The 24,508-nt window shown below is 36.7% G+C and overlaps 1 protein-coding gene across 1 annotated transcript in view; it reads right to left on the reverse strand.

Moving 5' to 3' along the window:
- Positions 1-24,508, reverse strand: part of LOC131592090 (myelin regulatory factor-like protein) — a 37,313-nt gene that overhangs the window by 5,826 nt on the left and 6,979 nt on the right. Inside the window, exons 3-20 of the mRNA XM_058863367.1 lie at positions 21,947-22,014; positions 21,594-21,852; positions 20,720-20,811; positions 18,738-18,885; positions 15,401-15,596; positions 14,873-14,949; positions 13,509-13,619; positions 12,846-12,936; positions 9,822-10,022; positions 9,304-9,412; positions 8,730-8,839; positions 5,179-5,342; positions 4,533-4,596; positions 3,736-3,821; positions 2,899-2,970; positions 2,732-2,778; positions 2,465-2,629; positions 75-149 (exon numbers count right to left, since the gene is read on the reverse strand). Of these exons, the coding sequence (XP_058719350.1) occupies positions 75-149; positions 2,465-2,629; positions 2,732-2,778; positions 2,899-2,970; positions 3,736-3,821; positions 4,533-4,596; positions 5,179-5,342; positions 8,730-8,839; positions 9,304-9,412; positions 9,822-10,022; positions 12,846-12,936; positions 13,509-13,619; positions 14,873-14,949; positions 15,401-15,596; positions 18,738-18,885; positions 20,720-20,811; positions 21,594-21,852; positions 21,947-22,014 (2,135 nt within the window). The remainder of the gene's footprint in view (positions 1-74; positions 150-2,464; positions 2,630-2,731; positions 2,779-2,898; positions 2,971-3,735; positions 3,822-4,532; positions 4,597-5,178; positions 5,343-8,729; positions 8,840-9,303; positions 9,413-9,821; positions 10,023-12,845; positions 12,937-13,508; positions 13,620-14,872; positions 14,950-15,400; positions 15,597-18,737; positions 18,886-20,719; positions 20,812-21,593; positions 21,853-21,946; positions 22,015-24,508) is intronic.

Below are 24,508 nucleotides of genomic sequence, written 5' to 3' on the forward strand. Positions count from 1 at the left end.
CCTGAAAGTAAAACTTGAAAGTCATACAAGTGAACTTTTTTTTTTTTTTTTTTTCATTTAAATATAGTACTTACAGTCATTTCCAAGATCAGGTCTTCCACCAGGTTTTTTGACTAGATCTTGTTTGGGTAACATGTCACTTTTATTTCCTGTGAAAGGATGAATGCACAAACATCACCCAAATTAGCCTTGCACAATTGTAACAGCAAAGTATGAATACAAAACAAGAAGATATTTTGTTAATTATCTCTTGAATAAAGACATGCATAACCATGAGAAATAGCTTTAAAATACAAAGCACCTCCATTCAGAAAAACATATACACAGTTAAAATAAGTTTGCAGATAACAAGAAACAAGTGTTTGAAATCTACAGAATATCAAAAACATTCCCAAAACATAGCCTAATAGAAAAGACTTCATCACACACAGCAAACATCACCAGTTTCTGTAACAGAGAGCCAAGCTGAAAGTAAATACGCAGCCAGGCACTTCAGCACAAACCTGAACATAAAGCCACATCTTTCTTATTCGTGAGAAAATGCAATGAGCATTAAAGCCATGGAAGCAGGGAGAAGAAAAGCTGAAGGGTATTCACATTCCTCAATTCCACAGAAATCAGTGGAATTTCAAAAGCCTAAATCCTCTAGAGAAATCAGTTAAAAGAAAGTATGAGGAAAACAGTCACATTAAGCTAGATGACATAAAGATATGTTGAATCTTTGTTTAAAAAATTTTCTCTTGCTTATGAATGCTTGTGTTTCTACTTGAAGTTTCTGCACAGTCTTTTAATGAATAAATCTGGGATGCAAAGGATTAGGAGCTACAATGAATGCACTCTGTAGTAGTCTGCACCCACTGAATTCAAGTATCGCATTGTGGAGCAGAAAAAAGTCTGTAATAACTCCTAAATTAGTATTTAATTTAACTGCAATTTTAAACAGTTCTACCTCTCCATGAATCAAACTAACCAGCTGATTCTAATCCACTTTTTATCTTGATAATTCCCCATATTTAACTCTAAGCTTTTTGTTCTGAAAACATTTTCCTTTTTATTTATCTTGGCTACAGCTACAGTAAACAGCTTGTTGGTTTTTCTCCTGTTTGGATTTCATATTGACATTGTTACCTTCCATTTGGGTATTCATTATATTCAGGTTCATTAAACTTGTGCAGAACTGAAATCTATCAGTAGCTTGTGTACTGTGCTGATTTTTCACTCTTTGATCCACTCTTTTTGGAGCATAAGATCTAGAGAAGGTAACGCTTTGTGTTTATTCTTATCTTCTTTTTCCACCTAATACCAGAAGCAGCCAGCTGAGGATAGAAGGTTTTCACATTTCATTTTTACCCATCTACAGTTCCTTCCTTTATAAATGAGATTCATGTCTTCTTAATTAATCAACACTTTTTCAGGCTTCAGAGCAGTACAAATTACTCAGGTATGACTTCTATTGAGCTCTATCTGCCACGGGGCTTACTGCAGCACTGATCACAAGAATCACAAGGAACACTCACATACAGCTTGTCTGCAGAGTAAGGAATGGCCAGTGGGTGAGTCCCACTGACACCGTTCATGCTGAGAGTGTCACAGCAATTGGTAATGCCTGCCCTGGCAGACATTTATGCTTCAGAGGCTGAACTGCATCCATCCCCAGTTTCACTTCACTCTGTCAATTATGCTGCAAGCATTGTTCCCAAGGCCAAGATAGGAAGAGTGTGAATGCTGGTTTAGTAACATTAATACTTGCTTCCACTGCAAGTGTTAAGGACTGGCAAAGAGGAATACAGATTCCCACAACTTATGCATACCTTTATGCATTAACCCTTTCTTATAAATATTATAAAATTTGTAAACAATGCATCTTCTCATACACTACACATATAAAATCTGGCAGACAATATCAGGAAAAGAATTCATTCCAGTTAAAGTATTTTATTTTATGCCTTCAAATAATATTACTCAAACCCCCTTGAAGTAAAAAATTACTCTTAAATCATAGATTTAAGTGTAAGTTTTATGTTTTCAGGCAGTTGGTATTCTGTCTCCGCCTATGGAAAAGTTACAGTACCACCACATTGTGACACAATTCAGTTTTTTGGGGTTTTTTACATCGGTTAATTCATTATCTACTACCCCTAATCAACTCCCATCCAACTGTAGCCAAAGGTTAATTAAAGTTATTAGTGACTTTCCAAATCCACATCAAATAATTTACCAATAAAGGCCAGGAAGAAAAGTGACAGACAAAACATCTTAGGGCCCTAAATTCTCAAGGGTAGCCAGGCCGGATTTTTCAAAAACATATTGACTGTAGTGATGATTGGCTATATCAAGATTTTTTAAATCCTCTGGACTAAGGTCCTTTGTAGAAAGCTGACTACCTTCAAAGATTCTTGTCCCTTCCCCCACACTTTCCATACAATCTGTGCTCAAATTATAAATAATTAAATTTTCAACTTACGTTTTTCCTTTGCATTGTTTCTTTCATAACTTAGAGATTTGACTTTTGGCTGATGAATTGGGCAACAATAGACCTTGTCACAAGGCAAAATGTCACAGAAATTCACTTCAGGGATCCTGCTGATGGGCTGTGTGCTCTGAGAAACTGTGCTTTCCCTCTGCAGTGCTAAAGAAAAAAAAATTCTTAAAAATGCTGTGTACTGGCATTTTATAATAGCCATATTATATACACATATAATGTGTATGCAGACCAGCAGAGACACAGTACCTGCTGTGGTGGTAGAGGGAGAGACTAGAACAGAACTTGTGGTACTGCTGATGAAGAGAAACAATTCATTAAGAAATGGACATTAGAGTTGAGGACCAAAACAAATTGATCCAGTCTATTACTGATTCTACCAATTTGAATTTGCTAATGGTACTTTAACTACTTGCCTGTAAACTGGATGTTTTTCAAAATGGCTGTCATGAATATTCAGTAAATATAGGCTCCATATTGTCAAAGCACTGCAGAAAGAGAATTGTTCTGTATATTTACATCCATCTTTTGTGCAACACAATATGAATAATACCTTGACAGTGTTGTGTTGAAATGCAGTCATACGAGTGTTAACTATCTGATCACTTTCCCTTTAGTGGGAAAAATTTCAGTTGAATTTAATGGGGTTTAGATCAGATATATACATATACATATATATATACATATATATACATACATAAATATATATACACAGTATTGTGTTCATAGACTTGTATTCAGCAAAAAATACAGCCAGTTTCCAACCTAAATAGAATCACACCACCAGTTCAAAGTACTCAGCCCACAAAGAGATTGTAAGCCACAGGTTTTTGGAGACAGAAAATGGCAATCTCAGAAGTCCAGAGCATACTTTCCACAAATCCAATGTCACAAGTTAAACTTTCAGTCACATAATTGTCTACCAAGTGGGAACATGTTCAGCTTCACTTCACACAACAGAATCACTCTGTACATTGGAAATTGTACTTAGACACAGAATGGTTGTATAAAACATGCAGAGTCTGGTTTTGCACCTGTAGTGCTCTGAGGTGCACCCTACATTGTGACATGGAGAGAGATCAGCTGTGTGTCCATCACAAGAGTACCTTAATATTGCCAGGAATATTAATTGTTAATTTTAATACATTGGGTTATTCAAGTAAGAAGGGAAAAGAAGAAGAAAAAGTGCTATATTCTTTCAGATAAGTAGAAAGAGGAAGGGAGAAGCAAGTCAAATTGTTGTTAATTGTTACCATAGTGCCATAATAGCAATCAGAGCTATTATAGTCACCCAGAAAATCTTCACAGAGCAAGATTCTTTGGTCTTTGACAAACAAACCTAGGGTAAAAAAAAAGTTTGGTTAGTTCAAGTGTCAAATATCTAAGCAACTACTAGTAGATTAAGAAATAGTACACTAGGTTGACTTTACCTCACCCTTGTTTCTTTCATGGTCACCCTTATATAGGGGCCAACATCTACACATTAAAACTTCAGTAATTAAAAGGTCCCTAAGACTGTGAGTGCACTCTGCATTGTCGATAGCATGGGGGTACCAACACTACAGAAGAAAAAAAGGATAGATAAAAATAACAGTTCCTTGTCCTTTCTTCCTGCTGTTTTTTCATACTTTTGAAGTATTTCAAAATCAAATTAAGAACTAAAAGCTCAGCAGCTTTCAGTATGTGCTGAGACTATGTTAAAGCAGGACTGGTATAAATACAGAAGAAAGGCACTTTCCAAACAAGTAAGATAATCTTAGATGATGGAGCAATTTGACTATCATTATGGTACAAAGTACATTTGAACTATTATTTTCTCTTGCTCTTTGGCACTGGCAAAAGCAAGGTAGGCAAATGAGCATTGGTTCATCTTAAAGAACAGGGCTTGGCAGCCTAGGAAGACAGTCTTGAAAAAGGTCAATACATGTATTTCCTCACTCATATGATCCCCTTTGAAAAGGGGCATCCACTTCCTAAACCACAATACAGGCCAGAGAAAGTGAAAGCAAATCACAGTGAAGGACTCAGACAAGGATTTAATTTCACTCACCTTCCTGGATTTTTGCGGGACTGATTTTACTGATGGCAAGAGACTATTAGCTTGACTATACCTGCTGTAAGAGACAAGATTTCTTTAACATTCAAATGCTTCAGCAAGTAATTAATGAAGAAAAGACATTTTTAATGTCACTTGCTTTAGCAATTTTAACATTTACAAAAGGAAAGGCAGAAGTGTCAGATTCATTTCAAGGACAAAGGTCTCCAGTAAACTCATTCAGGAGAATGTTCTTAAATGCTACATTTGATTTTGAAGAAAACTTGGGGAAATTGCTTAGAAACAGGAAACGCTCATCACTTCACTGAAGCACCAATAAAGATTCTTTCTTGCTGAAGAAGCTCTGCAGATTTGCCTTAGAAGCAACTTCCAAGTCCCAGAGCTGTAACTGAACATAATCTACCATTTACTTTATGCAATAGAAGCAATTACAAAAATCACTGTAATTTATCAGCCATTTCAAACATTAATTTTGTCAGTGACTAAAAAAAATATGAGAAATTTGGGGTCTTTTGCACAACTTAAATACTGGAAAATAGCTTGTCAATATTGTCAAGCAAAATCAATTTTCACTTCTATCACAGAGATCACTTTAACAATTTGTGGGGCAACTATTAGAGAACATCACAGCCAGAGGTACCTGACTTTACTCTCTTCACTGACTGTTGACTTTAAACTGTTCATCCGTTTCAGCCTGGCCAGTTTCCTATTCCACTGTTCCAATTCTTCTATTCTGACTTCAAGATTGTTAGTTAGTTTACAAAGCTGCTTTACAGCACCAACATTCTCCATAAAGATCTGATCCTGAGAAGAAAACAATGACAAAAGTATATACACAGTATATTCATCAAGCAGATGTAACAAGCAGAAATAAGTGCAGAATTCACCTATATAAACATAAGTTATCTCACTGTAGATATATGGCACCCCTGTATCACCATAAAACCCTTTTGCTAGACATTAATTTTCAGTAAATTAAAAATGAAGACTTGCAGAAAAATTTGAAGAAGCTAAAAGGCTTTTTACACCAAGAATTTAAACCGTATTTTATCTTCATATTGTTTTGAAACCTTAACACTGTTCCAACAGGCTTCTACTACTTGATTTTTAATACTGCAGCTGAACATACATTTTAGAATCCCTTAGCAAAATGTACATCCAACCATCTCCCTAGAGGCATTAGATAGGCTCAGACAAACCAGAGATTCTATCCATGTTGTACACATAAAGTTAATCACGCGGAGATAAGTGAGGCAGATTAAAAACCAAACCAGATATCAAGCTGTGATTGTATAATATTTTGCTCTCCTCTTCAGCCTCTCCAGTCTCTTACAGGATTCTTGTAGGTTCCAATAATATGATCTGATCATCTCTGCAACTAAAATAGTTCAGACACCCTCTATTTGCTCTTTCTGGATATTTTACCCAGGAAAAGCCTCCTATTCTCCTACCCCTGCTTATCATCTATGTATCAGTCTGCTGCTGGAAAAGCCCTCAGTATAACCATCCAGGCAGTATTTTATCCATTTCTGAGTAAAAAATAGTTACTGATCCACTGCAGGAACACAGTAGAAGAGTACTTTGTTTGCTATGTTTGAAAGAATGGCTTTCTGATACTAATGTACAGACTGATGCCATTGGATGAAGCTATTACTGCAGTTAATGTTGCTAAGTGTTCCAGTCTAGTCAAGTTACCAGAAGTAAGGTAAAAGTAGTTTTGCCTTTCATGATGTAAAAGCCATGCATACCTTTCCTTTAAAGGCAACTGCATTCCACAAAACCAGGCAGCATTTAATATAATCAGAATCAGAGCACATTTTCAGTGGCAAGTCACAAGCTTCCCTACTGCCAGAATACCAGCAGCCCATTTAAATGAAAAGTGACTTCAAAATGCTCTCTCATACCTAGAACTGTGAAATCACTTACATGGACACTTGCCCTCATATGAATGATATGTAGCAGCTTCCCTTTCCACTGTCTTAAAATCAAGCATGAATTGCTTCTAGGTGGCTTCAACTAGCTGACAAAATTGGTCTTCTCACAAAATGAAGGAATACTCTATTTGAGGGGAAGAAAATTGATCAGAGTTTTACTGCCCATCTAGTGACAAAGTACTGAACACAGTGTGACTGAGAAGATTCTAACTCAAACAAATTGCACATAGTTGAGACATTTCTCTAGAAAGTATCAGAGCCAAGTTCAAACATGTAATGCAATCAATTAATTCAACAGCTCGAAACTGACAGAGACACAACACCAGCCAACACCCTACTTATCTGGAAATAAACTTGGAATATGAGGTAACAAAGTTCAAGGCCTCATCACTTGCTAAACTGAATGAAAAAAATTACTGGCCTTTTACTATTCAAGCTGCTGAGCTATTCTGGAGCTGGGAGCTCCAGAAACTTAAATCAGATGTTCCACCTGAACAAGACATGTTCCAAATCTCTGAATTCAACATACATCTTAAACTGTTAGACACAGATCTCTCCTGATCCTGTCACCCCAAAGGTTATGGAATTGACATTCATATGCTCTGTCACAAGTGTTAGGAGAAAGAGGACACAGCACAGATTTATCTGACCATATTAAAACACCAAAGTGCCTGTGAAGTAATCCCAGATCCAGATCTAGACAAGTAGTCAAGAAAACGCAAAGCAGCAAAAAAGCCATTGCTGTAACAGCCCATTCCTGCTTGGGCCACACCTTGAGCAGAATCACAGCCTGCAGGGATGAGTAGAAGGAAGGCATTCTCCATTTGTATGTCACATCCCTGGAAGACATCCTGGCAAGCACTCTCCAGGGACCCAAGGTACAGAGAAGAAAGGGAACATGATGGGCCCAAACAGCAGTGCTGTGAGGCACTGTCAGAGATGGCATTTTGTGTGATATTTCAGCAAGGAAAACATATGAATAAAAAGCTCAATTCTCCAACCTAAACTTCTGTCAAACAAAAAACTGAACTATGCCAAAGAAATTTTGGAGGCATTCAGAAATGCAAATGATGCTACAGCTGTCATACAATATAATAGGAAGGCCTAAAGGGCAAAACTAACCTGGAGTCACCTACCACTACTGCACTTCTACTAGCATCTAGAAATCAGCTACAGGCTGGAACACTGACCAAGTACAGCAAATTTTCTAAAAGTCACCTTTTCAACAGTATCTCCAGAAGTGCTCTTTCCATAGCTTTATTTGAGGTATCTAATTCATACTTCTTTTATATAGAATACAACCTAGAAGATTTAACCTATGAATTTAAATTATTTATAGCCTATCAAAAGATGACAAGTGAAATAAAATAATTTTATAGACATTTTCTCCAAGTTTGGTGCTGTAACCTTGTGTTTTCTATAGAATAATGAAAGAATGCATTATGATAATGAATGCAGGATTGTGTTCATGACATCACCCAGACAAGATCAGGTCACCTTTCTCTAAAACCTCTCATTATCAGCTGCAAGTGGGAAAAAGCTGGGAAGTGGTCTTTGGCATGCAGTGAACCAGCACTCAGCAGAGGGGCTGCTTTGAGACAAGTGCTGTGTGCAGTCTTGTGTGACTGGACTTTGTGACTGACAGTCCCTGGCAGCCGTATCTCTACAGGAAAAGGAGGAGAAGAGAACACAGGGAAATATCTCAGGAGTGTTCCCAGCCTTTGTGTGCCACTTCATAGCATATGATTTTGAACCTATAAAAAGCATTTCGGACTGCCAAAAACAAAACTCCATACACACAGAGCTAGCACTTGGATTTGGTATGTAGAGGTAATACCAGGATTAAAGTAAGGAAGTTTTTATTTAACAAATTGAAGGCCATCACTGCTCAATTCACTTGTGGAATCACTTAATTAACTGAAACACTTAAACAAAAAAGAATGCTTTAAAGTGCCACTTGTTGAACCAATGCTATGAAATCACTATCCACTTTTATTCAGAAAAGATAGGGGTTTTTCTTATTAACTGTATGTTTATATAGTACTATAATCAGTTTTAATATAGTCACCTCTTGTCGTTAAAAGATTCAGCCCTTTATTAACAGCTGGCAGTTCTGTTTTTCTCAATTTGCTGAACGCCATTTCTGTAACACACGTGGGGGGCTACAGCTTTTTATGGGGCACAGCATGTGCTCATAGCTCCCCACATGAAAGAGCAGTCTAAATACACATCCCCGCTTTCTCCCTCAAGACCATACCTTGTCAACCATGAGGAAGTTTTCTATCTTTTCTCCATCATTACAAGCAACATCTCCAACTTCTCTAACCGCTTCAGGTAAAAGCCTCTTCACTTCCTGAGCTATTATTCCTGTTCAGGAAGTAACAAAAATGAATGTCAGGAAACACACTGGCATACCTGCTGACCATTCTAAAAACTACAGGCAAAGCAAAAAATCATCTGGAATTTCTCAGTGGTAGGAAAATATAGACTTTCAGGGGGTTTTTATTCCATTCCACAAAAAAAAAAAAAAAAAAAAAAAAAAGAAACCTTTCGAATTCTCATTTCTCTGCAGAAAGAACAAAATTGTTTGTAAGCACATACTTCATCCTCATTAAACCTCTGGAAAATAAATTTCCCATCTTTAAAAATTGAAACAGAAGTTGTAAAATTACAAGCAATACCTAATTTTGGCATTCTTATACCACAAGAGGTACACAGCAAAGTGTGCAATTACGATAACCTAAAAAATGAGGATGAAATATTAAAAGACACTATGGCACAATAAATATCAGTAGATGTTAATAAAAATGGGAACAGAACTGACTTTATACCTGTTTCATGGGTATCTTTTATTCCCATAACAGATGCAAATTCAGGCTTGTAGTCATATTCCACCAGCCTCATTTGTGTTATTCTTCTTAACTGCTCATTTGTATCGACCTAGTTGGAAAAATACCAAGATTTACATGTTGCAGCACTAAGCAATCTATGACTACAGCATCTAGGGCACCACTGAGAGAGCAACTAGCCTGACACAGTTATTTGGCCAATCATCACATTGAAAAATACAGACAACCTTCCTATTCCCCACCACCAGAATGCTATTTGTAATTTTATTGCCAGCTCCCCTTCTGTTTGACAACTCCCAGCTTCTACAGGAGCCTTCTCCAAAGCCTAGCTGATGGCCAAAGTGCAGCTGATGGTTCTACAGAGCACAATGGTACATCCGGTTTCTTTAAGCCAGCATTTCAGCACAGCCAGGATATAGGAGCTGCTTCCTGTGTCAGAACAATGATCCACACGTGCTGTGGTACAAACAGAAGTGCCCCAAATACTGCAAGGCCCTCACCTCCCGGATATTCTGTTTTGCTCGGCTGTCAGATGGGTGCATGACTCTGCCCATAACTTTGGCATTTCCGCAGACAACCAGCGCTTCATCTGGTGCATCTGTGTTAATTCCTACTCGACCATGATAGGCTATTGTCTCTGGAATGTGTCCTCGCTGCCACAGTACATCACTGTCATTCTCAAACTGCCCTGGGTTAGATGCCTGGAAGAAAATTTTTTGCTTAAAGATACAGTATAGCATAGATGCACTGTTGTTTATTCTATTAGAAATTCGGGGGAAATGAAAAGCCGAATCTTAAATATTGAAATTGTATTCAAGAGCTTTTTAATAAACTAACAGAAAAAAACAGAGTGGAGTTACTTCTAAGTGTTTCTGCTCACAGAGCACTGGCCTCATGCTTTTTTCCTTTGAATTCTACTTTATTAGCACCTTAAGCTAAATTGACAATGTTCAAAGCTTTCCAAATTTTGACATTATACCACATAACCATTCTTTACCTACCACTAAATTGTAGCTGAGACTGGAAATCAGAAAAGAGAAAGCAAGGCAGAGATTAAACACACATGATTCATAAAATCCTCTGTAATGTTTTAAATTAACTCATACTAAAAATTTCATGTCAAGGAAACAGGGTCTTTTAAAGAACACCAATAAAACAACAGAATGTGTAAAACAAGAAAAGGCATTTGATTTCAATAGATAATTTTGGGTTGTTTATTGTTTTGGGGTGTTTTTTGGTTTTTATTTTAACTTTGAATTCAGGCCAAAGCAGAATCATGATAAAAAGAAGCCAGGCTTTCACAAGGCTTTGCCAGCTACAAGGCCTGGCACTGTGTACTCACCACTGTTTGTCACAATTGGAGCATGATCTGATATGTCTGACAAGCACAGCTCAGCTGGTAGCTTTGTTGTGTTGGAGTGTATAAAGGGCCCAAAGATGAGCTGCTTTTTCTCGCAGTGCATTTGCATGGCTTTGCCACTTTAAGGTGGCCAGAGGCTGACTTGCTCTATCCTGTCACTGTTAGACAGCTAGAAAATTACTTTTTTTCCCCCTTCTATCTTTCCTGTTAGTATTTTCACCACTTCAGAGCCTCTTGATGTTTCTGCCTTACTGCCTTCTTTTTCCTTTGTCTGAAACAGATGCCAGGCTTGAAAAATCCCATTCTGTGAATTTCTGTTCAAAAACTGTCTTGCATACATTGAAGAAGCCCTCTTCCCTTGAAATTTCAAAAGAATCTAATATTAAAAAGTGGGAAAATGTAAATTTTTAAATCTTACATAAAAATATATGTATCCTGTAAAGTAACAAGTATGAGACAAATGTGAAAATTCAACAGCTTCCCCAAAATGTAATATCTGTAACACTGTCAGATCCAGAAAGATAAATTCAGATGAAGACAAGACTGTGGAAATTAATGGACAAATAAAGGAAAATAACTATAAAATGTGTGTAGGAATGATGCAAACACTGCTTCAGCATTCTGAAGCAAAAAAAACCACAGCAGCAGCCAGGATGATAAAACTTCTCAGCAGGGCAGAATACTGTGCTGAACTCCACACATTGCTTTCAAAGCCTTTTCACAGCTCCACCCAGAAATGAGCTCTGGGCCAAAATGCCCCCCAAAGACCTATCTTTAACTACAGAAAGAGGGTTTATAGCACAAGAGGATGCTCAGATGAAAAAGGAGACAGGACTGAAACCATCTGAAAGCTCCCATCTTCCTTTGGAAACCCCCGAGCAACACCCCACGTGCTGGAGATTTGCTCTTTTGCTCTCTCCAAATGCCAAACCATAGCTGTAAAGCCTAGGCAAATGATGGGCTGCCAAAAAGGATGCAAGAAATGGCCTGCAAAAAAACAATGCCAGGACTAAAAGCTTTGACAGCCCTCAACTTCTTTGAGAAGCCTCTTCCCAGCTCCACTTAATGCACCAGAGCTTTTGGTCTTGCTTGACTCCAAGCCAAAATGCTAAGCCTATTCCTCTCCATAAACCAAGGGCTAAGAAAGAGTCCATGCAAACAAGAAGCAGCTCTTCAACTGATCGACATGAAAAAGTTCAGTGGACTGCAGTCTGCCAGACACCCTCTCCATCTTTTGCAGCCCTGCCACATATTTCCCACCTTACATACTTCCTATCTTTCTAAGCCCTATACACAGTATTCACCCTAGAAATAACTATAACTCCAGATTATGCCCAGTTCAAACATTAGCAACTACTACCCACTCATCACAAGAAAAAGGGTCCAGGACTGAAAACTTTCAGCAGCCCCCACCTTCCTTTGGCAGTCCCCTTGCAATCTCACTCATTCTGGGGCTCTGTGTTTTCTCTCTCTCCTAACCCTAATTCTCCATAGCTCTTGTTACACTACAGATCTAGGTTTTTCCTCTTTTCTGAGTCTAACTGCAGGCTAAAGCTGAGTACTAAAAGAAAAATGTCCTGTGAATGAACCAGGCAACTGAAAAGTAACAGTTAAGAGGAAAATAAATTATTCTTCCTTTTGTTAATTTGAAACCTATATTACTTATATAATCTCATCAGAGATTATCTCATGAGCTAATCTCATCAAATTGAGAGGTGGGGAACTCTGGAAACACACTGGAAAAGCAAAGCTATAGGTCTTAAACTTCCTTGAGCTACTTGACCTTCTTTCCTTACTTTTTTTTCCTTCTCATCCTCCTTGGAAAATGAAGACTCTAGCTAATGAAAGCTTTTACAAAATTCCTAGCCAGTGAAGTAAATTGTTTCACCACAAATTAAAAAAATAGTCTGGAAAAATCAGTATATTTTTGTATTGGAACTCATAACAAGCTTTCTTTTTAAAGCTCTTCCATAGGCTCTACTTATTTTTTAATTCCTGGTAATTAAAAGAAAACATATTCATATAATGTGCAACTGTAGGTTTTTTCCTCAATCTTTTTGACTCAGTGGTAATTTTTATCCCAAACAACCATGACCCCTCAATCTCCTGTGAATATCAAAACATTAAATACTTTTACATGAAAGTAATACAAATTTATACCTACCCTCACAATGATCTTTTCAGAGACATTTGCAGATAGTAAGTAGAACTGGTCCTGAGAGACAGCATACAGTCCAACTACCAGCATGAAGTATCTAATTTGAAATTGATTTAATCAGGACAATAATTGAAGTAATTCTTTCTCACAGAAACAAAAAGTTTTAAATACAGCTGTTACTATTGATACGTAAAACAATAGAAAATGTTTGTTAAATGTATTTCTTACAATATAAAAGAAAAAATATTTCCTTAACTACTAAGAAATATGCTTTTACAAACCCCATAATCACTGCAAATCAGCAAACAATACAGTAATGTTTATGAATTTAAATAATGAAGCCTCAAAGATGAAAACCTTTCCTGCCTCAGAAGAAAGTTATCATTATTTGGGTTTTATAGCTTTCCAATTTTGTCAGCCATTATTCTGGCTATGATTTCCTGAAACTATCTCTAACTATGAGGATGAAGTTTGAGTTTTATTCTCATATCATGCTGTGACTGTAGCAAAAGGAGCTTTTAAGCACATACCAAGTGCTTAAAAGCATGACAGAATTTGAAAAAAAAAAACAGATTTGGTAGCAGAAATTTTTCACAAACATTGTCTCCATTCTAAAGTAGACATTCTCTTTTCTGCTTCTACACACAGGCCAGCTAGCTGTATCAATACCTCTGATCAGGATTAGGTTTCCCCTTTTTTCTCATATTATTTGCTGTTGTTTCACTGAAATGCAGCCGTGCCAGTGTTACTTTAGTTATCTGGTCCCCTGGCAGATCAACTCTAAAACAGAAAAGGAATCAGGGAAGTAAGTATTTGGAGAGCTATCTGCTCAAACCAGGTCTCTGCAAACTCATTAAAACAGTTCTGAGAAAAACAGACAAATAAAATAAAACAGAGGAACCCCAGTAAAAATGCAGTAACCCTGGTTTCTAAAAATGTATTAAAAACAGTGACTACATCAAGGAGATAAACAGGATAAAACATCAGCAGTAGGAAACTGTTCTCAGTAATAAGAGTCTTATGTTTCTTGGTCTGTTTGTACTCAGTCCTGAATATAATAAAACTGTATGTGTTCAGTAGGATGGCTATTTGCTGCTTTGACAGGATTAATAACTGCTTGATTATTACTGGACTTGAATTTCCACAGTAAAACTAAGAGATCTTACTGCTTGTCCTTCTTTTCATCTGCACCTAATTGACATGTCTGGAAGCACACAGTAGACACCTATGTCTCAAATACATAGTGGTAGTCCTCTAGTACGGGATAAATAATACAAATGAAGAGTCTGTATAGATAAAACTACAGTTCACCAAACAGTCACACAAAAAATAATTTACATATACACAGAATCTATTTGTTAGTACACAAAAGGAAGAAAAATGTCATGAGAGAGGCAATATAATTAAAATCAAGCTCCTCTTCCAAGCTCAAAATTCAGTTTCGGTGATAATATAGTGCAGCCGTTATCCCAGCACTGCCCTAACTTGACATTGTCTTCTCTCTTCACATTATAAAGTTTATTTAATTATTTATAGAGAACAGAGCAGCTCCAGCATAAGAAAGTTATGCCAGAAGAATAAACATTGATTCTGCCAGTGAGTTAAATGCTCAAGAATGGCAGAGCTCCAGAAAGATACTGCACCTGTGTTTCTGTCAGAGTCACTCTCCCTTAAAAAGCACTGTAAATGTATCTCATGCCTACATAGGACAGGAACATTCTGACATCTTTTAAGATTGGAAATGCATCTGCCATACAGCTCTAAGAAGTGTAAAAGAGTGTTTCTAGTTGAATATAAATATTTTGAATATACATACTTAACACATCTGTAAAGCTGTTGAAAATTTTCCTTAATGAAGTGTGATCAGGTATATATTACTACTGTGATTCTATCTGTGCAACCACAATGAAATCTGGATAAAAATCAGAAAACTGGTTCAGAGCTACTGTGAGATTCCAAGAAACAACTGCTTCATATTTCAAACAAATGAGACATATTGAAACAAGATGGAATAATTTTCTCAGAAATCTTACTTAACAGGATGAAAAGGTTTTTTGCTTCGATCTGATTGAGATTGCTCAATAAGAACTGTTTGATTTGGAGCTTCCACCTATAAAACAAAAATAATCTTCAAAAATTACAAGAATATAAAATTTTAGAATACATAAATATTGAAATAGACATTAATAGGAAAATTGTTCCTAAAACAGTGAAAATGCACTCATTTCTAGTGGAACGACATAGAAATTAATAGAGGAACTGACTCCTGATCAATTGATAATTGACATCTAATCTGAAGACCCAAGTCTTTCTGCAGATGTAATTTGAGAGAAAAAAAAACAAAACAAAGAGCATTAATTTACAAAAGAAAAAATGCTTTTTGAATCCAGACTGTTATTGGCTCATTCCATGCCCAAGCACAAATGCAGAGGAGAATAGAACCTACATAAGATAGCTACATGTTCTTGGTCAAAAACTACTAAGAAAAGAGTTCACTTCAATTATTTACCTCACTACATGGACAATGAAAAATAATAATCTCAAAGAGAAGACACACTTGCCTTAATTCCATAAGCTTTCAAGTAAAACTTCTCTATTGGTTTCCTCCCCTGCTGACTTTTGACATATTTTGGATGTCCAATGATTCTAATATGAACTGTGATTTGGAAATGATTCTTCTTTTGGCACACAAAGGCATCATCTGCTGCTGAAAAGTTAAATCCTTTATCTGTGACAATGTGATATCCTACAGTAGGTCTACAAAAACAAGAAGGAATAGCAACTTTAAGTACCAACATACTTGAGTGACATCTTGAGCTCCTTTTTTTTTTAATGTGGTCCAAAATCCATCTGATTTTTAGTGACAAAACTGGACTAAAAGACATTGTTATAATCACCATTTCTACCAGGATTTTCTTCTTAGACTGTCAAAGGTGTAAAAATAAAAACACATATAAAATGTCCTCTAATTTTAGTCTGAACACAAAATATTTGGAAACCAGAGGCTGAGAGGCTTACATAACCATCACTTACAAATCAGATATAAAGGAACTGTGTGCACCTAGGACCACAAATCAACCTTTTAATGTATTCAATCATTCATTATAACACTGCTACAAACAGCAGTCTGCAGACAACCAGCTAATGAGCCAGCAAGACTCCCCACTTTGTTCACAAGTTCCCACAGCAAGTGCTTCTGCAGAAGCTGCTGGGATTCCAATATGGCTTTCCTTAAGCTAAAAGAAAAGCTATAGGTATCAACCCTCTGGCCTGAGTATAAGTTGTCCATCCTATTCTGGCTGAAGCAGCTGTATTTTATTTCTTCAAAGGGCAATTCGCCACCCAAAGAGCAAGAGTATTCTGTCTCTGTAATTCACAGGAAACAAGGGAAGGTACCAAAAGATCTTTCTATTAGAGACAGTGAATTCACCATCCCAACAATGTTTCCAGTCCCCTGATTTAAGCAATGGATAATTCTGAAAAAACAGAACTACGTGGCAAGGTTCTCTTATATAGACATTGACTTTTCTTGTTAACGGAAGTTTGATCATGATAATATTGTATGATGCTACTGAGAACCTCTCATTAACACAATTACTGAAGACAGATTTTCATTACTCTTCCATAAAATCAAAATGTACAGACTTCATAGGAAATACACAGATTTTATTATTGTTTTATAAATTATGAACAGAAGTCCCCTTTCAAACAACTTGATTGATTACCTGGGATGGGGAATAAAGAGAAAACTACTTCGTAACTACTTCAAAATTACTAAATCATGTGTTACTTCCTATTTAAAATTATAATGAAGGTTCTACCATCTCAAACCCTCATTATAAAAGAAGTAAAACTTACTTAGTTTTTTTCTAAAATGGGTAATTCTTTTTTATTTATATATGAAATTAATATATTTCATAGTAGGGAATGAAGTAGTTTTTCATATTTAGGTGTCAGCAAGTTCATTAGCTGATATTCTTAATGCAATTTCAGACTATTTGCCTACACACAGGCAAGCAGCTTGAGAAGCAAAATTATAAATGTCCAGATCTCCAAGCTGCAGTGTTTGGAACAATGGCTCTCAAAGAGCAATTTCACATTATAATTTTCCAAGTATGTAATTTACAGTAAATAGGAGTAAACATATATTTTGTTCTTAGTGCAAAAAGAATGACGAGTCTTACCAAGCAGTACAGCTAAATTTGGAATATCTTTCAGGTAGCAACAGATATCCCTGTCACACAAGCATCCCTAGTAGAAATATGCTTCAAATTCCTCTTTCTATTCAAAATTTAAGTCTTCAGACATCTTTGGGACAGAGTCCCACCACAAGGGCCAAGAATGTGCTGAGCAGACACAATGAAGGGCAGAATTAAAGGTAGAGTAACCTTTTGTAATGAATCTACCTCAGCTAACAGTATTTTTGTTGCGAAAATGAAATAACTAAGACATTCAAGTACTGTATGAAAAAAATGGAAAATAATAATTAACCTGAGAAATACCCCTCAAATGGGGCAGTGATTTGAAGGCATGGGTTTGGAGGCATGGGATCAATCCATCTACACTAAGCAATGAGAAGCATGTGAGTGTTTTGAGGCCGACAGAATATAGGATCACTCCTCAGAAAATCTGTGCATTGTGCTGTAATTACAGTGCATCTTGGAACAACAGCACTGCCATTGACCTCACTTAAAAGCAATATTGACTTCCTCTGTAAATAACACCTCAATCCCCTCCCACAGTAATGGCAACAGAGCGTGTATCGGGATACTTTATTGTTCAGCATCACATAGACTTTGTTCACAAAGAAATACACCTGGAACCTCAATTTTAGGTGTATGGGAAGCAACAAGTAACTGGGTAGTGGCAGGAGAGCCATCTCCCACCATCAGCACACAGCCTTCATGTAGTCATTGACTGAAAGTGCAACAGAACTGGAAGCCACTTCCATTTAGAGTGAATAATCATATCACAAACTCAGCTGGAGGTTTCTGGGCCCATCCAGCTCCCAAGGAGTGTAAAGGTCTGCTCTCTTGTTGTGTCAATCAATACCTGAGGAGAAGGGTTGTGTGGGACATACTAAGATGTGTAATGCCCCTATCCCCTGGGTGCAAACAGAGAACATCAGTGTCCAGGGATGACACTGATATGTACCCAACTCCCATGAGATATTTTGGCAGGTTGGGCGAGAGGAGCATTAAAATTTACTGTGCTGTGTTAGTCCCGTGTAGGCAGTGACAAATTTTTTGCACCAATCCTGAAAAACTAGGCAAATGTTGTAGAAAAGGGTGAATTTGTTAAAAGGGTTCATATGCTAAATATTAGAATGGAGAAAATCACGGATGTAAAGTGAACTTGATCTTTTCCAGATCATGTGGCCAAAAAAAATTATTTACAGTTTGATTAACACAGGAAAACTCTAAATCTTTGACTAAACAGTTGCACATCACACACGCATCTATAATTATTAAGAACTAAGTTGCACGAGCCCAGAAGTAATACTGGTAACTTCTAATGTTCTCTTGTAATGCTTTAGACCACTAAAGGTAAAGGTGCCATATGCTTAGTATTTACTTGCCCCAATGCATTTGACAAAATGAACAAAAGTTACCAGGTATCTTAACTTGCTTTTCTTTTGCCCCTAAATCCCTGAAGGGAAATCAGAAAACCTGACATTAATTTTAACCAGCATTTCTAGTTCAGCTTATCTGATACACCTGCAAGTTCATATTTCATCATACTTTTTATACTTCCTTGTCTGTTCTTATTTCCAAGAAGGACAAGGGATGCCAAATGTTTCATTTATTCCTACAAAACTACAACAACAGATAAAAAAGGGAAAAAAAAAAAAAAACAGAAGAAAACAACCTTTTTTCAAGTGCAAACATCAGTGCTTACAGTTTTTCGTAATTAGAGTCAAATAAGCTGTTCCACTGAGAAATTTGATATGGTTGCCACGTAAGAGCTTGACAGCATTTTTCCAAAGCTGCATTTTGTCCATCACTGTCATATTCTTGCACATCAGCAGCACAGTCCTTTAGTGTTGCTGTAGAGAGACAGTGATAATTCAGTTATTTCTTTTGGGACTAGCCAAAAATCCTGCATAGACATTTTTATAAATATATTTACATAAATGCACATGCATATAAATCACAAATGCATTGCATATATATTTAAATGTGATTATCCTTTGCAGTTATTCCACAAGACTGTGTTATATTCTCTTGCTCTAGAAAATAAAATTTTCAGCTTTCTTGATTTGCAAAATAGTACACAAGTAGCACTTCCTATTTTTTATTCTCTCCAAAAGGATGAATAGTTTCCTTTTGTGGGGGTGGAGGGGGGAAGAAGGAAAGAATTCTACTGTACCTCTGCAACACTGCAAGAAGCAATTAAGCAAAATAATTACATTTGTTTCCCATTCCCTCTACTACAGATTTGAATTGAAAAATATACTACAGGGGGCACAGTTTTCCAATAGCAAGCACATTCACCACTACATCTGGCTGATCTCCTTACTGCTTTCTGCCTATACAATAGAGAATTCTTTGACAGACAGGGCCAACCCCAGTCCTCTGAGATATCATACATTTTATGAAGTCAGAGGAGAATGTGATAAGAGAGACAGAGTGCAGGAAGGATAGGAGAAAATATGTCATTGAGCATATAACTAAGATCCATCCACAGCCAGTGACAGCACAGTAAGGCAGACCCTTCAGAATCACTTCAGGCCCAAGCTTCATTTGCAAGTCCCCTCAATTCTGACCTACAGCAGAGTAAAGATAGATAGATTAGATAGATTAGATAGATTAGATAGATTAGATAGATTAGATAGATATAAAAACACCACAGTAAAGAAATCCACACCTCACTTCTAAATTACCCCCATGCCATTTTCACCCATGTCTCTGTTCTTTTTCCAATGCAGGTGTCAGTGAGATTTTATTAAGAACGACACCAAAAGAGAGCTTTTTTCAAAGCTATATCTTTCAGCATTAAAAACAGCAATAGCAATTTTAGATATGGAAGTGTCTGCTTGTCTTGTCTTTTCAGCAGTGGTTGACTCAGAGGACTAGCCACAATCAAGAAACACTGATTAAACAAAAGATATCAAAGGAAAAGCAACCTACTAAATCGAGTTGCTACTCATTAAAAGTGTTCTAGAAAGATAGATTTAATGCTGACAAATAACTTACTCTGAAGAAATAACAAGCAACTTAGATTTTTCACTAACAGACATGGGTAAAATTCCTCAAGTATATTGGTCATTACAAACTGTTCATTTACAGAGAGCCTGACACTTCACAGATGCTGATTCATTTCTGTACATGCCTGATAAGGTTTTTGCATTAATTGATATAAGCTTTTTTTTTTTTCTTGATAAATAATGAACCAAACTAATATGGGGAAGGGGCAGGAAAAAACACACAGTTTTTACCATGCTTGCTTATGCATACACTTTTTAGAAAAAAAAACAGAGTGGAGGACATAATGGGAATTGGCAATCTCTTTGCTCATCCACCCCATTAATTCCCTGTTCAGCTGACCCAAAAATGGTTTCTTTGCTCAGTCAAGTTAATGCCAAGCAAAGTAAGCAAAATATATTATCATCTCTGTGGCAGAGGTTCACATATGAAAAAGGGCAGAATATTCTATCCAGAAAAGCCTTGGGAAACATGAACCTCTAATGCTCTTCTCTCTTTGCCAAAGATAAATAAATCCTGGTTTTCTAAAAAGGTAAATTCCTCCAAACCAGGTAGTGAAGTACAGACTATTAATAAATACAATTACCTTTTCTGAGCCAGCAAGAGCTGTGCTCCTCTAGTATTCACTTGTTTATGGTGTAAAACATTAAATTTCCTCTTCACACACTTGCTCACCTTGTCTGGAATCCTGAGACTGCACTGGAGAATCAATCCCATCTCCTAGTAATTGGGAGAGCTTCCTTTTTTTGCTTGATGCTGCAGAAATACTTTTATAAAAACACATGTTGCATTACTCATTTATAAGTTTAAATCTAGATACTACAGAATCATAACAAAAGAACACACAGGTACCTCTCATCTCATTTTAACTGCACTATTATCCAAATTCTGATTTGCTGAGGAAGGAGACTGCTGGTGGGTATTTAAAACTGAATTATCCAATTTTTTCCTTCCAAAACTTTTTTTTTTTTTTAATTTCACATGAATAAAGAAGTTGATCCCATTAAAAAATTTCCACAGTGCATAAGTGGCAGGTGTTTAGTTTCCTGACATTGGCATCAAAACCACAACTTTTATCTTGAATAATTTTACTTTTTACCAGTTAATATTAAAATACCACAACATTTTAAATAATTGAGCATCCAGAACACATTGGTGGGTTATTATGGCAGATAGTATATGATTACTGCTTCACTTGCTTACATAGATACGACAACTCCTTTTCTCTTATGTCATTTGCTATAACACAAGATCCTCATGCACAAATTTCTACAATAGGTATTGCAAAACACCTCAATATTTTTATAATCGAGTTATGAAAAATCTATTGATTTCTTCTGTTGATTTAAAAATTGAAATGCATTCCTTCTTCCAATCTAAACCCTAATCAAGATGTTTCAAAGAACCCGCAACCACAAGTGTCTCAAAAATGTCTAAACACTGCCATCCTGTGGAAAATTCTACACCCACAGGGATTTACAACCAGTCTTAAACAAGTTCTACCGTTTTTGGTATGTCTCACCCTTTGCATAAAAGCTTTATCATTTACCCAGAAATCTGAGTTGCATTAGGCTGGAAGTACGAATAATTAAAACCCAAACAGCTGGGGGATGTAGAATGATTCCATGGAGTCACAGCAGTTTCTGTCTTCAGGCAGCAGCTTTGGGAGAAGTTGCAAGGATAGACCGTGGCACTGGGGTCAGAGTGAGTCTCCATGAACCTGCAGGGAAGCTTGCTGGGCGCCCCGACAGATGGGCATGGGAGCGGAGCCTGAAGCCCACTGGGCCACACGGCACCACACCGCGGGGCTGAAGGAAATAAACAGATAAGAAAGTAAGAACAAGGAAGAGGAGCTGAAGATCTTCCTACAAGCCTGGGAGAGGCCAAATTCATGTCACCTACTTTGTAGCTGTGGTGGGGAACATGGTTCTGACCCAGAGTCCGGTGGGGAGTCTGGCAACTGGCTTTGCCTAGGGATGAAAAAGAGATTTCAATTTCTACTGCAACAAGACATGAAGGACAACAACAACCAATGCTGAAAGCAAGTGAAGGGGGGACCACCAGGCTACTGACAAGTGTCTTCAAGAAGCACTGCTCAACATGTTTGCTGCCCTTCTCACAGGAGCAATGTCACCTACACTTCATCAGCCCATCTCTTGTGGTCCTGTGCTCTCTGCCATGCAGGAAAGCCTGGTCCCCCATCCCTCCTCACCCAAATCCTCCCTTCACAACCTGCTGACTTTCATCCTCCTTCTCATGAGTGGTTCTTCAGTTACCTCCAGTCACACCAGTGACTGTCAGCATTTAGTGCTCACAAAGGATTTAAGCCCCATTCTCTCTAGACCAAAGGTTAAAAATTTGTGGCATCTTCATCTCTCTTAAGGAAGAGAAAACCCTATGCCATCTTGCTGCCATTTAAAGGAGCTACAGAGGGTTCCTCTGTTACATTTGGAATAGATGGAAATAGATTCTCAATCCTTTCAGGTATTCCTATGAATTGTCAGCTCAAACACTGCTCTGAAGCCTAATCTGAAACATAAGTCTTAAGATGCATGTTATGCTAAAAATTCTGCAGCAGAGAAAGGATGACAGAAATCTAATGAGACACACCTTCTTTACCAAAGCTGAGTTTTCTCACAGAAGCCTAATAAAATAAAATTACTTAAAGAGACACTTAATCATAATCATAGTAAAGACATACACACAACGCAAATATTTTCAAGCATCAATGGTAAAATTTTCTCTATTGCTTCCACCTCAGATTTTGTATTTCTGAGTTTGGATAGCGTAAAGACAGAAGTTTCATTTTTGATTACAGACTATTACTTTTGACATGTGCTTGTGCATTTTTTAATTGTATTGCTTCTGGTCTTTTAACATCTACAACCCTGCATTTTGGGCTAGCTTCAACCACACAGATCCTCTTTAAAAATTAATTTAAAAATTCCACATTAGAATATTCTTTAATTTCCTTCAAAATAGATTCTTTGATGCTTTTAAATACCATGACTACACTCTAAGCCTTGTTTTTAACTTTGAATAGTTAGGAAATATTTAATTATTTTTTTTTTCCCTGTGGGATACTTGATCCATATATACTGAATTCCAATTGTGCTTTGTAAAATTTGAAAAGATACATACATAAAAGTCTAAACCTTCCCTTCAGCACATTCAGTTCATATTCTGGCTTCAAATGTTGCCTTGGGTACTTGATTTCTGCTTTAACATAGATTATTTCAGTAAAATAGAGAGACAGACACTTTCTAGGAGAAAGTATTTCTGAAGTACAGAGGTAGTAGGGATATATTCCATATATATGTATCTCTGCTGAAACTGACACTGTGCTTTTTGAAGGAAAAGAAAATAATCTGTAGTTTAAATGATTCTACATTACAAACATAGTATATCAATGAAATACCTAGTTAGCAAAGGACATGGCAACCCCTTTTCTCCTTTCACTAATAATGTGGAAGATATTACTGTGAGAAAAGATGAGGCAATCAGATGGTGCTTCACTTGTGATGTAAGAGAAGAATAAATGCAATGCTGATGGCCTTTCTGATGCAAGATGACCTTTAATGGAAATTTCAAGGTACACCCAAGACCTTGGTGGTAGCAGCATCCTTCTCATTGCAGATGACATTATGGGATTCTGCATTTTATATGTATATATGGAGGCTTTTAATAGTTTTCTCCTTTGACATATTTTGACATGCTCTTTTACAAGACTTTATTCTATTAATGCACACATTTTCTGCACTACAGACAAATGGTTAATAATGTGACCTGTATAGATCTAATGATTCTTAAATGTTCTTAATCCTATAAATAATGAAATAGGACTGCAGTATTAGCGTAAAGTCCTGTTCATCCTCCAAATCCATAACAGTTTTACAGATGGTTTTCTTGCATGTAAGTACTTTGTAGCACTGTAACTATAATATCTAACATACTTAAGCTAAATAATAGCATATATATTCACATTTACATTTTTGCTATATTTTGTGTATAAAAGCAAAATAATAACATTTTAAAGTTGTCATACCGGAGTTCAATAATGTTAACCTAAAACACATTTAGTCACTCTAAAAATAAAGGATATTTATATACAACATCTTCTTCATTCCTCTTTATTTTTATAGTGTGGGCAAAGAGAATCAATTCATTATTCATGATTTAGAGCAGGTAGGAGCCTTTTTGGCCCACTTTAAGTAAACATGTGCTGGTGAGTCTGTCTAGAATGAAAACTTCTATGTTTAATTATTTTTAAAACATCTCTTCTTGCCATGCTTCTTGGCAAGTGCAAGTGTCAGCCTATTAATAGTGTTTTGCCTTGAAACAATCATCTGACAGTTGTCTAGATGAAAGATTTGGGGTTTAGGTCTTCAATAGATCAATACTACATAATTTTCCACCCTTGACCATAAGCCTTTGCACTATCGATCCTTTGATAGTTTTAAAGCT

Source organism: Poecile atricapillus, chromosome W (genome assembly GCF_030490865.1).
Source record: "Poecile atricapillus isolate bPoeAtr1 chromosome W, bPoeAtr1.hap1, whole genome shotgun sequence".
Classification (NCBI taxonomy): Eukaryota; Metazoa; Chordata; class Aves; order Passeriformes; family Paridae; genus Poecile; species Poecile atricapillus.